This window comes from Nanorana parkeri, unplaced genomic scaffold, assembly GCF_000935625.1.
Source record: "Nanorana parkeri isolate BGI_ZX_2015 unplaced genomic scaffold, ASM93562v1 scaffold1700, whole genome shotgun sequence".
NCBI classification, from domain to species: domain Eukaryota; kingdom Metazoa; phylum Chordata; class Amphibia; order Anura; family Dicroglossidae; genus Nanorana; species Nanorana parkeri.
The window spans coordinates 276,487-294,968 of record NW_017307968.1 but is presented as its reverse complement, the minus strand read 5'-3'; the positions used below and the strand labels follow the sequence as shown (position 1 = coordinate 294,968).

Sequence of the window (18,482 nt, the reverse complement as noted above, 5' to 3'; positions counted from 1 at the left end):
CTAATCAACAGCGGGCATAAAATCTCATCTATACCGAGTGTGCATTGTTGTCAGCCAGTCAGACATGACCAATAGATACGACCTGAGATAGTGGAACAGCAAGACACAATCATTATAGGCAAGAAGCAAGCCTCCGTTTTTTTAGTTCTCAAGCAATATAAACTAAGGCCACAACTGCAAGTAGGATTCCTTCGTAAATTGGCAGGCACATATTCTGGCGTTCTTGCTTCCAATTTAAACATTATGGGGGCAATTTATTAAAACTGGAGCAGTTGCCCGTGGCAACCAATCAGCATCTCTCTTCAGTTTGCTCAAGTAAGATTTCATAATGAGACAGAGTAGCTGATTGGTTGCAGCGCAAACCTGCTCCATATTTTAATAAATTCCCCCCTATATCTTTTATTCTGCTGGTTATATTTAAAGACTCAGGTGGATTTTATACGACTGATAGAATGGGAGATTACACAAATTAAGAAATTGGGCCGGGCCAATTACTTTCTCTCTTTTACTGGGTAATTCCTGGCAGGGTCGGCACCATGCAGACGGACTATGTGTGAATGTGATCACTCCACTGACAGCAGATATTAGAGGGGGCACAGTTATAGAAACCACTATGGTCTCCAGGGTCCAAGTTTGAAAGGAATGCCATGATTGGATGTTGTTTCTGTCTGAACACAAGGAGATCACTATGGTCCCCATGGGCTATTTTGGAAAGGGGTGCCATGATTGGATGCTGTTACTATCTGAACACATGGAGACTAATATTCTCTCCAGGGACTGTGTTGGAAAGTCGTGTCATGACTGAATGCTGTTTCTATCTGAACACATGGAGACTACTATCGTCTCCAGGGACCGTGTTGGGAAGTCGTGTCATGATTGGATGCTGTTTCTGTCTGAATGCCTCTATGGTCCCCAGGGGCCGTGTTGGAAAGGGGTGTCATGATTGGATGCTGTTTCTATCTGAACACATGGAGACCACTATCGTCTCCAGGGACCGTGTTGGAAAAGGGTGTGATGATTGGATGCTGTTTCTATCTGAATGCCTCTATGGTCCCCAGGGGCCGTGTTGGAAAGGGGTGTCATGATTGGATGCTGTTTCTGTCTGAATGCTACAATGGTCTCCAGGGACCGTGTTGGGAAGTCGTGTCATGTTTGGATGCTGTTTCTGTCTGAATGCCACTATGGTCCCCAGGGGCCGTGTTGGAAAGGGGTGTCATGATTGAATGCAGTTTCTTTCTTAAAGGAGAACTATGGGGTAAGTGCTTTTCCCCATAGTTCTCCGAAGGGTAACGGGAGGACACAAACTAGCGTCCTCCCGTCACCCAAAGCTCAGTATACCGCGAGCTGCTGCTCGCGGTATACTGAGACGCCGCAGCTGAAACGGATCCCAACAATTATGTCTGAATCCGCCCAGCTGCGTGATTTACAGCGGGCTTTGCCTATCTAGAGGCAGAGCAAGCTGTACCCGCCTCCTCCCCCGTCCGTTCCGCCAGTCAGCACTGGAGGTTCGGAGGGGGGGAATCCAGTCACTCCCCTGCCATGGCTCACCTGTGGGGATAGATCGAGAAGTGAGCAAGAGCCGGTATGTGTTCGCTCACCTCCCAATCTACTAAGCCGACTTGTGACAAGCACTCACCTCATAATTCTCCTTTAACACTATGGTCCCCGGGGGCCGTGTTGGAAAGGGGTGTCATGATTGAATGCTGTTTCTTTCTTAACACCACTATGGTCTCCAGGTGCCATGTTGGAAAGTGGTGTCATGATTGAATGCTGTTTCTTTCTTAACACCACTATGGTCTTCAGGGGCCATGTTGGAAAGGGGTGTCATGATTGGATGCAGTTTCTGTCTGAACATTGATGTGGATGGACAAAACACAAGTTTACTTTAAAGGTTTTCCTCTTTAGTTAGGATTCTGGGGGGATAGTGGTGAAGGGTTAGAACCTTTTATTGTTTTGTTTTTTTTGCTGTCTGTTAAGAGTTCCCTTGACTTTTTGTCCTAGTGATAGCTCTGTCACTGTGACAGGACTTTCACACTTTCACACTTACTGCATTCTATAGTTCGTTGACGTTTATCTAAACATTCAATATATTGCAGCTTACCAGTTCTTTTTTTGTTGTGGCTGCCCTAGTTATTTTTCCCTTCATTTTCACCCGGTGATCCTGCCAGTAACACACTTCATGTTCTACGGTGACAACACTCACTCGCTGTACTGTAACTGTGGAGGAGTAGCATTGGCACTCGAGGCTTCTTGCTCCTCATTTTGACTGAAGAACACCTCCCCATCTCTTTAACATAGTGATGAGGTATTCTGTAGTCCACAGAGAAGCAGGGCAGGATTTCTGGACGGATCATCAATTATTTTTTGTTGCATTTATCAAACAGGTGCAACAAAATGCTTTTAATAGTATGTTTAATAGACCAAAAGACAGCAAAAAAGGTTTTTGTTGTTTCATTGTTAGGTTTTACATATTCACTATCACAGTTCCTGGAATCTCTCTTACCTCGCAGTCTGCTTTGGTGATATGTTTGGCAATAGTTTTGGCATCAACTTCAGAGAAGAGCTCCTTGACCTTTTTAAGTATACACATCTCCAGGGGCTTGTTGTCTGGGGGGATCAGTGTAGACTTAAAGCTTGCTGGGTTGAAAGAAGATTTGGCTTCCACAGTAGGGATAGTAAAGCACAGTTTGTCCTTATCGGAGTCCTCCCCCACGCGTTTAGCCCCTGCCCGGGCACCCTCGTCCACTTTTAATCTCTCTACATAGCTCTTGGGTGGAAGGGGTTTGCTGGGAGTGTCGTGTGTTGGGGAAGCTGGACGAAGCTGGCAGTAATGTGCATTGTCCGGGTCACTATAACTGTTTATGGAGGGGGAAGGAGAGATTTGTGAATACCCGTGACTTGGTGAGGAATGGGTGTTTTCAGCCATGTTTAAAGCGGCCTTGTTGCTTGCTGAGCAGACGTAGGGCTCGCTGGACCGTCTCAGCACAGGTGAGCCGGGGTTCACGCTGTTTGCCATTGGAACTCCCTGGGGCTTCACCCGGATAACTGCATACATTAAAAAGAAAATTAATACGAACTGTACAGTATAGGAATAAAATGTATATACAAAGGTCTAGTCTAGCTAAAGTGATATTTCAGTTCTAGGTTGAGTCTGAAAATTTGGGGCATCTGCTGACTGCTTGCATCTTCTGGAGAGAAGCAAAACCTCCCTGCCGTAGATCCTGGCTCTATTCTTATCCACCTGGAAATTCTTGGTATTCCCGCCAGGCCATTTGGATATTTGCCAAGTGGATGAGCTATGTTGATGGCTGCAGACTCTTGACTTACACATATTTAAAGCATATTGGATATTTTTACTATTGCAGTAGAATGATGTCTATAGGAAATTATTGTTTTTTTCGCGTTTTACCCCATGAAATCTAAAGGACATTTTGCCTGGGCTTTATGCTGGACCGCCATCATCCCTTACCAGTCATTTTACTTACCTGTACTGTAGGCCGGGGAACCCGGGCTTTCAGAAATAGGGGACATTGGGGCGTGCAAATCCTGAATTTGGTCCACACTGACTGCACAGCTCCTGATGATATCTCTGTGATGTGGGGAAGAGGTGCTAGGAGGAGAAATAGAACAAATGTTATTATGAATCAAATAATCAATCCCTTACTAACAACGCTATAGCTATGACTGAATGACTATCGCCTGAGCAGTGTGGTATCCTTGGCAGCAAGAGGCAGCCCAAGGTTCTGGGGATTTGGCCCTGGACATTTTGTTTCTGGATCAGTATCTATTTCTGATCATTGATCGATTTCGGTTCTTGCTGTCTCTGTTCCCATCTGGCTGGATCCTCCCTCTCTCTATATGTTCTGGGGAGTACTGTCACTGGGACAGAAAGTAATAAGAAATCCAAAATGCTACAGTTGTCATAGTAAAGGGACTAGATGGGACATCTTGCAAAGGGAACACCTGTGCCGGTGACAACTATCACATTGCAGAGATATTCTTCTCACTTCCTGTTGTGTGTTTGAACCAGGAAGTGAAAGGAGATTTCCCCAATGGGACAAACACAGCAATACAGGCTGACCGTTCAGCCCCAGTAAGCAGTACTCACTAACATATCTAAAGCAGTACAACAAAATGGGACTAATCAAGTTTAAGGCTAAACCAACTACAACCACCAACTCAACAAGCCACCTGTCCGGGATTCACCTGGACAGTCCAGGTTTTGAATGCTGTGTCCGGGTTTCATGGCAGCTGAAACCCGGACACATTATGTCAGGCAGACAGGGACAACCAAAATTAAGATAGGGGCTACTAGCTTCCCCATTGAAAATAGTCTTGACTGTAATATTTACATATGAATGGGTGGTGCTATTTACATATGAATAAGCCTTAACTCATTTCCCCCCAAAATTTCTGTGCATCGCTAGAGTGTTCGGGTTTTGCTGAAAGAAAAGGTGGCAGCCCTAACAACCACAACAAGGAAAAGTAAAGGCACCCAGGACTCAAACTTCCCTACTTTAAAAATCAGAAAAAAAGCACTTAACAGGCACCTTTCAAGAGGAATGTTTAATAACAAACTATGATTGAGCATGTTTTCCCAATACACATTTGTCGCCATGTTCCTTTAGTAGTTTTTGTTTTAGAAAGCGTTGGAAAGAATTAACACCTTTGCTGTCTTTGTCATCGTTGAGGAGGATTCCCATATTTTTGATCCCAGTGATGGTGGCCACCAAGACAGGAAGGGCGATCCTCTCCAACACACATACTGCTAGCTATAAAAAAACTATTTTATTCCATAGCGGCTGATAGAACCTATGTGAGGTCTTTAGTGTTGCCTGTGTCTCCACTGGGGCAACACTAGTCATAGTGAAACGGAAAGTGAGAGAAAATAATGCTAGTGGGGACTGAGACATCAATAAAAACCTGACAGTAAAACACTTTAATCAAGATCAGATACATCTGGAGCTTTGAATACAACATGGAGAATTGTGTCCTGTGGGCAGGGCCGGATTTACTCTCTCTGCTGCCCCAAGGCCAGGCTTCTCAATGCGCCCCCCACCCCCACCCATGGAGAATGGCAGACATGCAGGCTGCATACAAGTGATCTCGGCGACATCACCAAGATCACTTGTACAACACAATTGGTGGCTTCCCCGCTGTACATTTAGCTCTGCTTGCCCAAAGCAGGGCTAAATGTAGAAAAGAACTACCCGCTCGGCACCCGAAACTACATGTCCTGGGCATCCGGAGATAGGAATTCCACACCCCTGCTGCCCTGAGGCTGGGCTTTGGTTGGCCTTGTGGGAGTTTGTGGGAGTTTACTGCATTTACTAAAACAATGGAAACATTTGTGACTACTAAACATTTTTGTACCGAACTTCTGCTTGTACCTGTTTGGGCACCCATTGGCCTTAATAATCTTGTCTGCAGTGAGCCCATCGGTCATAGTAATGCTTCTTCTCTTCATATGTCCTTTCTGTGGGCTCTGTGAACCCTGCCTGCTGGGTGACAGCCCATAACTGGCCTCCAGGTATCGCAGTGGGAATGTGCGGTTGATCGGGCAGTAGATGAGTGCCCCGCTCTGATCCGACACAGTCTTTCGGCTGCCCACATAGGAGTGCACCAGTGCAGGTATATTGTCAAAGCTTTCCTGTTCAAACAAGTATTGTATCCGCGTGTAGCTGTCGCTGGTCTTCACCATCACTTTGTTGATCTTGAAATGTAGAGGATCGTTCTTCCAGTGGCAGGTCAGGACGTAGTCACCCAGGCTGGTGAGTGAGTCTCTGATGAGGAAGTCCCCATTTCTCTGGACCAAACTTTCTGACACCTGTGGCAACAGAGAAGTGTGCAGTCATTAACTTTCTATACTGCTCCGTATGGACACCTGAATTAGATGCATATGGAACAGCATGGATTGAAAGTAGTAAGTATTTAAAAATGAGGGTATCTAATGCTCATAAACCTAAGCCTTCCAATCACTGTTGATATTGGCTTCAGAGGACTCTGCACCAAGAAACGCTTTGGCCTGTTTCTGATATTTATAACTGTGTCTCCTTATATGTGTAGGCCTCTATTACCTATAAGCACCTGTAACATATTGTGCAAGTGTAGCTGCCCTTTTAGCCTAGGTATGAATTTACTGGGCCTTCAATGGCATTAAAAGCACCACTGGCATCACTTCTTATGACATTGCCAGTGGCAGAGGACCTGAGTCCATTTCAGAGTGCTTAACCATCCTAACTGGCGTCTAGTCACTCTACAGGGGATACATAATGATCAGAAGTAGGGTCTTTCTCCATCCTGAGTCCCTGAACTCCTATATGGCTCTCCTAATGGGCCCCTATAGAGCAGTCTAAACAGGATATATATTTGTTTTTGCTCTCCACAATATCTTCCTACCATTACTCCTGGTATAGTTACCAACTTGGCATTAAATCTCCAACTTTTTCTCTTCAGTGATAGTCATTAACCATGGAGGTGCCAAAGATAGAGAGAATTCTATAGGAAAAGGAAATGTAGTGGAAGACTGGCATCCAACTGCAGGAACAGTAGGGGTCCATCCACACTGCAACAGTCATTGCCATTTTTTTGGGTACACCACTTACCTCTCGAGGTATGCGTCCATGATACCAGGCATGGCTGCGCAGGTCCGAGCTGTTAAGTTTTAATTCCTCTTCCAACTCCTTGTGCAGCTTCTCAGGTGGGGTATCCAAGATGTACTTTTCCTTGGAGAACTGTTGGTTAAGAAAAAAATATATTGTATGTAAATCACAATTCTTGCTTGATGTGAATATGTATTGCTTTGAGGTACTATAAACTTAACAGGCATGGCCTTCCCCACATTGGTTGTTAGCAAGGGCAGCTGGGAAACTATAAACCTTACCATCAGAGATATCAAGCAATTTACAAACCCAGTGACTAAATCAATACTCTGACATGTCTCCAAAACTGAAAATCATTTAAGGGTGGACTGACCAGTTTACATGTTCTGGAAGATCACAAAAGGCCATTTTCCACCTCTCTTTCCCATTTGCTATATATGTTCTAAACTCTAGAGTGATCATTCCACCCTCTATAGGACTATATATTTAACTATTGCTCTGTAGAATCAAATTCTATATAAATATCCCAGGTTGTTTCCATATTCATAGGAACATGTATTGTCAGACAGATGGAAATGTGCACATTGGGCCTTGGCACCAACATATTGACATACAGTATATTCCTCTGGAAATGTTACATACACTCTGTCCAATGTCTAATAACTGGAAAAGCTGCCTTGTGATACATACGGCTGGAATATCTATCACTGCATATCTATATATTTGTCATGCCATTCACCCCCTTTTCTGCCTTAAAAACCACCAAGAACGTGACTTTTAACCCCATATTTACAGAAGACCAGCACCTAAATCCGAGCGAGGAGAAATTGTAAAAGTCTGTTAACTGAGGTTCCTCCATCAATTTCACCTCCATCTTTGCTCTTTTACTACTCCATGTGGAACCCAGGATTTCCATGTGGAGTGTGACCAGCAACCAATATTGACAACAAAAGCACAGGGCTAGGGTAGCCCCAGGCATTTGTGAACCATGACATCACTGAAAGATTCCACCTCTTTTTTCATGTGATTTATTATTGCTAAAATTAATACTATAAGTGGTACTAATCTTTATGCGTTTTGGTACATTTGGACAGTACAGACCACCAATCAAAAGCCTAAGGAGGCTATAGGTTACCTGTTCTGCCCAGCAGGCCTGTATTTAGACATCATACTGCCCTAGGTACTCCTCGATGATGAAGAAAACACCTCGGAAACAGCTGCTAGAATGCAATTCTAGAGGCAGCATCGAGCCTGCTTTATATGTAGAGCTACATTTGTTTTTACTGTAGATAACACCTGAAGTAGAACTGAGGTGAGTGCTTTTCACTTACCTCATAGTTCTAGCCGACCTGTCACAATGAGACTGTCACAGGTCGGCTCAGTAGATCGGGAGGTGAGCGAACACATACCGGCGTTCGCTCACCTCTCGATCCTGTCACGGCTCTCTGCCGTGACAGGGTAGGGGCTGGATTCCCCCCTCCCCGCTCCGATCCGCCAGCACTGACTGGCGGAACGGACGGGGGAGGGGGCGGGTACAGTTGGCTCTGCCTCTAGATAGGCAGAGCCAGCTGTCAGTCATGCAGCTGGGCGGATCCCGGCATAATTGTCGGGATCTGTTTCAGCTGCGACGTCTCAGTATACCGCGAGCTACAGCTCACGGTATACTGAGCCTAGGGTGACTGGAGCTGGAGGACACTAGTTTGTGTCCTCCTGTTACCCTAAGGAGAACTATGGGGAAAAGCCCTGACCCCATAGTTCTCCTTAACTAGAGAAAGGATAGATGATTTCAAGTTTCCTGAACTGTAAAGAACCTGCTGGCTACGCTAAAAAAACAAAACAAAAAACCTACACTCTTCTTCCTGCTACAGTTTTAATGAATTTAGCTACAAATGTCTGGGTGTCAACAGAAGAGAAAAAAATGTGGGCTTGTTCACACCAAGCGCGTTCCAGGAGCAGAGCAGTTACAGACCGGATCAAAACTGCGTCCAATGTATTCCAATGGTATTTTGGGCTCTTGTTCACACCGCAGCATTCAGTTCCAGAGCAAGTAAGAAAACTGCAGCAAGCCCTATTTTACCTGCTCTGGAACGCATGCAAACGCCCTGGAACGCACTGAAAGCCCATTTTAAACAAAACCAAAAAATTTATATATTTTTTTTTAAACCAAAAACAGCCCTGAACGCGGCAAAAAACACGGTATAACACACTGCACTGCGTGTGCAGAAACTCATGCAGACCTGGTCTGCATTTGGTGTGAACAAGCCTTGTAAGAAAGAAGTTATCACAACAAGTTTTTAAGCTTGCTGCTGCTGCCTCTTAAATTTACTCCTCTAGGCACCGGCCTTAGGATAAATATGGCTCTGTTGCAGAGGCTCTTGTGACTCCTCATCAGCCACTGCCTATGTTTAATTCTTAATCCCACGGTGTACAATGGTGGTCACATGCAGCAAAAAAAGACTGCCCTTGGTGGTTATAGTCATTCATTCTTATAGGTGTCCATTACTGTCAATCACAAGCTTAGATACATTGGCTCATGGGCAATAAAGTATCCTTTGAAAATATTTTATGGTCCTGGAAGCTATGCCATGCTCCTGTAGAAATGTGCCATGCTTTACGTCCACAGAGCTGACAGTTTAACAGGATCAGTGTTAGCCAGTTAAGTCTGGCTGGTAATGCTCTTTCACATATGGAGGATTCAGATCAGAAGCTTCACACTAATAGAAGGAATTGCAGGGAAAGGGAATTAATGCACTTATTCTTTATCGGTCCAGGTGGCAGCTCTTAGCTTGTGTGACAGTGCCCACGCCAGAATGAGATAATCTCCTCTACGCACAAATCGTATCAAAGCTGGCCTGGCCTGTTTGAATAATACAGACGGTTTAGAGGCGTCATCTGCATTGTAATGAGGTTTAGCGGCCAGGGGAACACCTGAGCCGATGAGCCCCGCAAGGCCCCCTCTTTCCATGCCTGCTGCTCTGCTGAAGCTCTAATGTGTAATAGTCTGAGTCAGCTAGATGGCTACACTACAGTCTGATGTTCTTTACAGAGGAATCATTAGTTGGAAGCTCTCAGAGACGAGCCTTCCCCTTTCAAAGCTATACTAATTCTATGTATGCAATGCCTGCATTCAAGGTTACTTCTGAGAGGCTGAGATGATAGAAGAAAAGATGGACGGATGGAAGTAAAGATGGACGGATTGATAGTTGGGAGGATAGATGGATGGATGTATGGATAGATGGATTGATTAATAGTTGGATGGAAAGATTGATGGATGGATGGATCGAAAAGCTAGATGAATGGATGGATAGATGGATGGATAAAGAACCAGCACATGTAAAAACCGGGCTGCCAAACCCAACTTCGCATTAAGGAACTGGGCTACCAAACCCAACTTCGCATAAAGGTGGCTTGATGGTTAGCAAATGTAATGCTGCAAACCTGGCTTTTACGGGATCCTATACTTTATCCATAACAGTGTTGCTTTAGAGCAGCGAGAGCCAAGACACCTATACTTACCTTAGCTTCCCTGTTGCCCTGTTATCCTGCCACGGTTGGACAAAAAACTTCTACGTAGAGGCGCACATGGTTTTTATCCCCTGTATTTCCACAGTACAATGCCCAGTGCCTTAGCTGCCAATCCCAGGCCTGTGTGCTGTTATGTGAGAGTAGAGAGAGGCTCTTTAGCTCAATGTTGGCACCAGCGGACAGCGGGCAATTGCATTGAATGTAAGTTCTCCCTACCCTCCCTGATCTAAAGCAACACTGTTAATGAATGGAACCTGAATGGACACATTCCATTCTATTTTAAAGAATAAAGGCACTTTTGTGGTACAAATACAAATGCGCTTTTATGATGCTACTGGATAATTCAACGTCAAAGCTCTAAAATCATTTCTGTTCTACAGCACATGTCTATAGTCCAGTGTCGATGAATGTGCTGAGTGTTATATGAAATAAAGCATTGCTAACCTTGCTTTAGATATGCAATTTCCCATGGTTGATCATTGACAGTAAATTGTGAGTTAGCTCAGGAAGTATGAACACCCCAATGATGTCTTGTCTGCTGAGGATTGTTTTTTTTTTAGAAAATAGGTGGCCATTCAAAGTGGAAGGACCTTTGATGATCCCAGCACAGATGTCAAGATACTGTATTTCAGATTCTATGATATTTGACAAGCATGCATGACTTCTCTGGATACATAAAAGGGTTTTGTTTTTTTTTAAACGCACTTATTTTTCCTTTCTATAATGCCTTGTTCACATGAGCTCAAGTGTGTATAAATATGTCCAGTATGTCCAAGAAGCCATTGGAAAGCTTTGTCAGGTTTCAGACAGCTTTTATGAAGCTTCTATAGCACCATTGAGGTCTAGAATGGCAATGTTATACACAGATCTCAGACAGACAGACAGACAAACAGATTGAGAGAGAGAGAGAGAGAGAGAGAGAGAGAGAGAGAGAGAGTTCACTCACTTATTCTTGAGTGTATTAGTTGTGCTATAAAGTGACCGGTCCTCTTGCCAATGCAGCATAACTGGAAAATGAAAGGTTTACAGCCAGCTAATGACAGACACATCTGCAGCTCTCCTTCTGATCAGAGTAGGATAGTATAGATTAGGAGGATGAGATCCGTCCCATTCCCATAGAGAGAGAGCACTGAAAAAGCATATCTCATGTTCACTACCGTTTAACCCTGAAGATCTCAGAGGAAGAGGACTCATCAGCACATTTCATCTAATTTATTACCCTTAATACACATCTGCAGTTCTATGCCATGGGAGGCAGCACAAACCAAGCAATTTTAAGACAAGCTGGAGATCACTTAAATGTAACCTATTTGTTGCTGCTGGGTCCACTGGGAAATTAAAGGTAACAGTAATGACTTAGCACCTCCCTTCTTCATATTAATTACAGTAAATTAGTGGGTCTCTGCTGCACAGCTGCTCACATCTTCAGATTTATACCCGCATAGGCCCCCATAAATCCTCTACTGTCATGACGTACCTCACCTTGTCACCCATTTTCCTGAGGTTACATAGTTACATAGTATTTGAGGTTGAATAAAGACATTAGTCCATCAAGTCCAACCTATAGGTTGAGTTTAAAGATCAGAGACAGGTTGAAAAGAAAGAATAAATACTGTATGTGGGTTTCAGAACCATTTTCAGAAATGTATAACATCTGAAGAAGGCATCCTGAAAGCCAATAAGAGATATCACTTGAACTTCAAAATTTCTGCATTATTGATGACTAACATGGTGCAATACTGTACTACTGCTATGATAGAAGATACCACAATGTATCTTCTATCATAGCAGTAGTTCTATCATAGCAGTAGTAGGTTTTCAGATCCAGATGGCTTTCTGGATTTGAAAACCATCTAAAGAAACTCACACAACTGGACAGTGACATCTTCTTTTTGACCACATGCAAAAAGAATAAATATGTGGCATTGAGGACCATTTTTAGAAATGTATCATGGATGAAGGGATCTAAAGCTTGAATCTTTAATAACTTAGGTTAGTCAATGAAGGGTACCATTTTCATCAAATTCATCAAATGCATCAAATTCAAACCCTCTGCATTAATCGATGGCTAATATGGTACAATACTCTACTATTACTATAGCTACATAGTTTAAAAGACACAAAAAGTGTTCCCTAAATGAAAAAAATCTCCATGACCAACCAGCAATTCCAACTTTTTCTCCAAGCAAGGGGAACAATCCCTTCAATACACTACATCCAACCATCTTCTGAACCTGCTAAGTCAATGTGTCGGTGGAAACGTTTAATCATTTTGTCCAGTAGCCCATTAAGAAATAAATGTGTTTTAGGCAGGCAAACCTGGTCGAGGTTATTAAAAGCATTTTTTATTTTATCAGCACACCCCCTGCCTACTGCTGGTACAGACCTTTGCACAGCATAGTGTAATTATCCTGCTTTTCTGACCGTGCTGTGAATAGGTGCAGTGAGGGAGGGGGGGTGGGGGAGGGCAAGTCTAATTACTGGTGGGGACATTCAGCCTAAATATTCCCTGGAGGGCCCAGGGTTTAAGCAGATGCCGTTGTCATGACAACCACTCCTGTCAAGGCTGCTCGTCCTCTATGAGGCCTGACAACTTCCCTGATGTACAAGATCCCATCCCAGCCGCCAAAGCTCGCACTCCGCGCATTGATTTTTACCAGTGAACCGAAGAGTGGGGTGCCTCTTGCCTGATACACTCCAAAATGAAGACGCAGCCTTGCGCCTCCAGCCATGCAGATCACTACTCAGACCAACAACATGAAAAGGGGGATTATAAATAAAACAGACACATAATAGTGACACAATACAGACAGAGCCGCCGAGCACCCATGAAATCCGCCCCAATCTTCAAAGCAATGCTTACAGTCAGCGTGTGGACAGTGAAATTATCATTCCCTCTGCTTGCAAGAAAAAAGGAAAGATCAAAGATTGGCGGTAAAAACGATTTTCCACATTCTGTATATCAGACTAGGAGCTCACGTACGCTGGCGTTGTTTTCTCCATCACTCTGGTCAGAAAATTGCCATTGGCTTCGATAGAGTAGTATAGATGACAGGTCAGAGGCTGTGTTTCACCTGCTTTGCTTTGGACGCAGCTTGTCCTATTGAGGTGCATTTCAACCACAGACAAGGCAGGTCCAACGCAGGACTTTCCTGCCAAGCACACTGCATTTGCCATTTGAAAGCATGTGTGTATGAATGGAAACTGCTGCGTCTGACAAGAACATCATCTACATAAAGGAACCCAAACACATAGATGAACGTTGTCAAATCTTTTGATTTTTGGTTGATCAAGCAATGATCTCATGTTTATAAGGTACTCATTGACTGAGGCTTCTTCAAGGTCGAAGTTTAAGTGTATGTAAACCCGTAACAATGAACGTCTCTTATTTGGTCCCTTTGCATGCTGCATTGTTATCAGTTATATTGTTCATAGTTAGCTGTGATGACTACAGACCCTTGCCCATCTATGTTATGTAGAGGACAGGAGGAGCTCTCTGATGGACTACCATGGCTCCCTCCATAGATATAGTGAAGTGAATGAGTGTTGTCACCTTAGCACAGGAAGTGTATTATTACAGGAATAAATAAGGCAGTCAACATATATAAGGACTGGTAAGCTGCATTGATGAACGTTTGTTTTTTGGGGGTTAGATACACTTTAAGTAGACAAGTTGAAAGATCTTGTCTGACCACTATTGTCTCTTCTAAGGTAAGCCAGTACCAGAGGTGTCTAATGCTTGCCTCCCTTGCTGCTCTCCGTAAGCCAAGCCAAACGCTCATGTTTACAGGCACATGTAAAGACGTGCACGCCTAGGTACGGTCAGGTCATGCTTACACAACTAAGTGCCTTATTATGTCAATCAGACCTGAGAAATCATTTCTGATTGGCTGTTATGGGTCGATACCAGGGATGCCGATACTGAGTATTTGGGCGAGTACTCGTACTCGCCCAAATACTCCGATGCCTAGCCCGATACTTCCTGTATCAGGAAGCCGGGCAGTGCGTCATTATACGCTGAGCGGTTTCCTGACTGGGTAATGTAGGAAGGCCGCTCCTGGCTGGAGAGGCCCCCGGTGGTGACAGGCTGGACATGCTGAGGTAAAAGGGGACAGACTTTCTTGTTAATTGGGAAGCCGGGTGGTGAGTCATTACACGCCACCTGGCTTCCTGAATGGGACTTCCGGTGTTCGGTAATTGGTATCGGTGAGTACCGGAAAAAAATTATTGGTACTCGGTACCAAAATACCGGTATCTGTGCATCCCTAGTCGATACACTTTGCACACCTTCACTGCCCTCATGAAGACAGAGGCGGCCACACATCTTATTGCTTTACTATGTCTATGGGACCTCAGTTTCCTGCAGTCAGATCAGAAATAATTTCTGATTGGTTGCTTCACTTTGCATACCCTCGCTGCCCTTATCTTGTCTGGAAAGCTTGCAGTTTTCATATCCTTAGTTATGAGATTATCTCAAGTGATCTGAGCACCATTTGTGATAATTGGGTTACTAATGAACTGGAGAGAAAGCAATAATGGGGACAATTAGTCAGAATCTTTGATTTCCATCACGGGAAGTTAAAAGGGGAAAAGATGTGTGTTCCATCTGGCAAATTGGCAGCTACTACAGTGACTAAAATGGGTCTCTTCTGCATCTTTCAGTGTAACTTATCCGCATACATCTGGGTACTTTCCTCCAGTAGAACCACTTTAAACACCCGTGCTTTATCAGTGGCTAAAACTGGCCACACACAGTCAAATTTTGAGCTGCCAGATCAATAAAATGTCCCAACACCTTATTATGAAGAGGGACTTCCTGTCTCGATACCTTTTCAATGGATTGTATAGGTAGGTGGACCCTCAAGGAGCAAGGGTCCTTTAACTAAGATGGATAAGTAAAACCTTACATCTCTCTATAATTTATTGATAAAATTGTTCATTAAACTACATAAAGCTCGCTTAAGTGTGGAGCTATTTGGTGGGCGGTGGGATTTCACCGTTGAATGTCTTAAAGGAGAACTATGAGATGAGTGATTTCCACTCACCTCATAGTTCTAAGCCGACCTGTGACAATGAGACTGTCACAGGTCGGCTCAGTAGATCGGGAGGTGAGGGAACACATACCGGGTTCCCTCACCTCTCAATCCTGTCACGGCTCTCTGCCGTGACAGGGGGAGGGGCTGGATTCCCCTCTCCCCGCTCCGATCTGCCAGCGCTGACTGGGGGGCGGGTACAGCTGGCTCTGCCTCTAGATAGGCAGAGCCAGCTGTCACTCACGCAGCTGGGCGGATCCCGTCATCTACGTCGGGATCCGCTCCAGGTGCGGCGTCTCAGTATACAGCGAGCTGTAGCTCGCGGTATACTGAGCTTAGGGTAACGGGAGGACGCTAGTTTGTGTCCTCCCGTTACCCTAAGGAGAACTATGGGGAAAAACACTGACCCCATAGTTCTCCTTTAAGCTGGCCATACACCAGTAGAATTTTGTTTTCAGAGTATTTCTTCCATTTTCTAATAGTCCATGGGGTCAAATCAATAACTGGTTGTTGGTTATATCCGCACACCTGGTGACGAGGTCACTCATCTGTGTGCGGCCATCTTAACATGAGATGCTCTTCTACAACATTATACATAGTGGATAAATAGAAGGTAGTAGAGGCACTTATGTGAGTGTATGTCCAAACAAGAGGGACATGTTTCTCCAACATTTTGGACAACATGTGAAGGCCAACATGGTCCAACATTTGAAGGCCAACATGGTCCAACATTTGATGGCCAACATTTGAAGGCCAGCATGGTCCAACATTTGAAGGCCAGCATGGTCTAACATTTGATGGCCAACATGGTCGAACATGTCAAGGCCAACGTGGTCCAACATGTCCAGGCCATTGTACATAGTGGATTGTTTTTACAACAATTGGAGCTAAGGTGAAGCAGTTGCCCAACCAGATTGCCTGTTTCCTTTCACATAACTGGCTGCGCTACATTGTTCCAATTTCTGTAAATGAGCCCAATAATCAGGTTCATATACAACAATTCACAGCGACCAATTAGAACCACTAATGTGACTAAAATTTCATTGGTTTTTACTGCACTTTACACATCATTTGCTGTGCCCGGCTTTTGTGGCACATGGCGCAGGGCATGCTGGGACTTGCAGTTTCTTAGCAGCCAGTGATCCTAAACGAGCACACAATCCTCTAAAACTAAAATTCCTCTGAAAATATCCGAATGGATGCTGAATAATGCTGATCCCCTCCGGGTTATGCTCTTTGTAAGCGCCTGATATTTCTCTGTACCATTTCATTTTGCACCTCCGCCTGTGTCCTGGGGGTACGTGGTGTCTGATTCCTCCCCGGAGGATGGCTGTCACTGTGACTGAGGACGCACAGCTGCGCACACACACACACATGCCGGGTCTCATTTATACAAACTGCAGCAAATGGAAAATAGCGGTATAGCCCATGCCGGCCAGTTACCTGCTTCATGTCATCATCTCATGTGCAGTAGAAGAATGGCAGGTTAAAAAAATTACTGTCCAGTAGGGGCAACACCAGTGCCTCCAACTCAATCCTATATATGATTTTCATTACCATTTCTTGATCATTTTCTCCTTTCTTTGCAATAAAAGGGCTAATTAACACCAGAACATGATATATGATGGAAGCAGATGACACTAATGAAGCGCTATCCCAGTTTTTTTAATCTCCTCCACTGATGCAGCACAGTTTACCTATTTGTTAATTTCTTAGTCTTCCATCGTTGCACAATACGGCTTATTATACCTTCAGTATATTGTACCTAGCCATTTTAATTTGGGGGGTCTGGGTTTCTTCCACCCCCCTCCTGTGGGTGCTGCATATGCTGTCTGCTTTCTCATTGGCTGGAAATGATGTCATTGCTACTAGAATCTGGTAATAAGCTGTTGGTGGAGGTGCAGGGATGGTGCCGTCACCACTGCTACACCCAGTCATTCATAGATTGCTCTATCCCTCGTCCTCTGTAACCCTTGCTGTGCCAGGATTACAGCTTTACTCTTAGACATCCATCTCGAATTCCTTCAGAAATTGCACAAGTTCCACCCCACAACTCCCCCTCTGGTATATAGTGCAGCAGCTTTAGAGCTTAACACCATCACCTGCAGAGCTTACAGTCCATGAAAAAAGCAAATTTTTCCTGCGGCGCTGGATTTGCAAAGCTGGTAAAATTTAACGGCTGTCCGCAAGGAAAGGAAATGGTTGGGGGGAATGGGGGGAGCACGCCCACTGCTCTTGATAGAAATGTCTATATAACCCAACCAGCGAATGTCCATTGCAACTGTTTCACTATTAACACCCCCCAGTTAGGCTAAAAGAACCCAAATCCCATCAGATAAGGAAACGCAACACACGTGTTTAACTCTTTTCATGCTTCCCAAGCTTGCCAGGGATACAAAATGACATCATGGTGATCCGGCGGTCTACCGTAAACCCCAAAAAGTTCTCTACATATACCATGGGTAATACTATTGCATGAATCCGCACCTCTTAAGTCCAACGTATCTCCCTGGGTGATGTCATCATCAGCCTTTTTCCAAATCTCTCCCCGTACAAAGCGCGGTGAGCCCTTGCGACCAACCGGATATCACCTCTGTCAATCCAGAGCAGCAAGACCGATCAATCAAAGATTCAATCGGATTGGTCGTTAAGGCTTACCGCACTTTGCACATGGCGAAAAAAAAAAAAAAGAATACGGCTTTTCACAAGCACTTTCAAGGGATGCAACCGGTACCGATCTGTCAATAAAAAGAGCAGCCAGCCGGCCATATCAAAACACACATAAACACCACCTTTAAAAATGTTGCTTGTTTGGATAAAGTCGCCCATAACCGACTTTTATAATGCCGATGAAAAGCCACGGCCATGCAAAGTGCCGTAACTCATAGCAACCGGCGTCCGGTTTACTCTACCATGCACAAAATAGTTTTGATTGGCTGATAAGGGCTTCTGCAGATTGCCTTATCAAAGGAGCTCCTAAGGTTTTTATAGCGGATATGAAGCACAACTGTCTGCACCTGCATGAGGCTTCTTACCTGCACCTGCATGAAAGAGCCCCGGTAGAAGCAGCATGCGGCTGCTGATAGGGCACTCCACAAACTGCACCGTTCAGTCATGGTAAAAGCAGATCCTCCATCCAAATATACAGAGAAAGCCGAATCCCGTCCCGGTCTCGTGGCTGTCAGCTGCTGCCTGTGTGTAGCAGTCTGCACAGCTGATGTTCCCTACTGGTGCTGATGCTGCTGCTGGATTGCAGGCTGATGGTTCATGCATTACCTCATCCCTTGTCAGAAGAGCATCATGGGAGGAGTCTGGTTCTCAT

The 18,482-nt window shown here is 44.6% G+C and overlaps 1 protein-coding gene across 2 annotated transcripts in view; it reads right to left on the bottom strand.

Annotated features, from left to right (window-relative positions):
- Positions 1–18,482, bottom strand: part of SH2D3C (SH2 domain containing 3C) — a 45,157-nt gene that overhangs the window by 10,658 nt on the left and 16,017 nt on the right. Inside the window, exons 1-5 of one of the 2 annotated variants that reach the window (XM_018571207.1) lie at positions 18,196–18,447; positions 6,606–6,734; positions 5,391–5,827; positions 3,486–3,610; positions 2,504–3,045 (exon numbers count right to left, since the gene is read on the bottom strand). In XM_018571207.1, the coding sequence (XP_018426709.1) occupies positions 2,504–3,045; positions 3,486–3,610; positions 5,391–5,827; positions 6,606–6,734; positions 18,196–18,276 (1,314 nt within the window). In that variant the 5' untranslated portion in view covers positions 18,277–18,447. Of the gene's footprint in view, positions 1–2,503; positions 3,046–3,485; positions 3,611–5,390; positions 5,828–6,605; positions 6,735–18,195; positions 18,448–18,482 lie in introns of those variants that run through there. The other variant, XM_018571206.1, reaches the window with a different exon arrangement.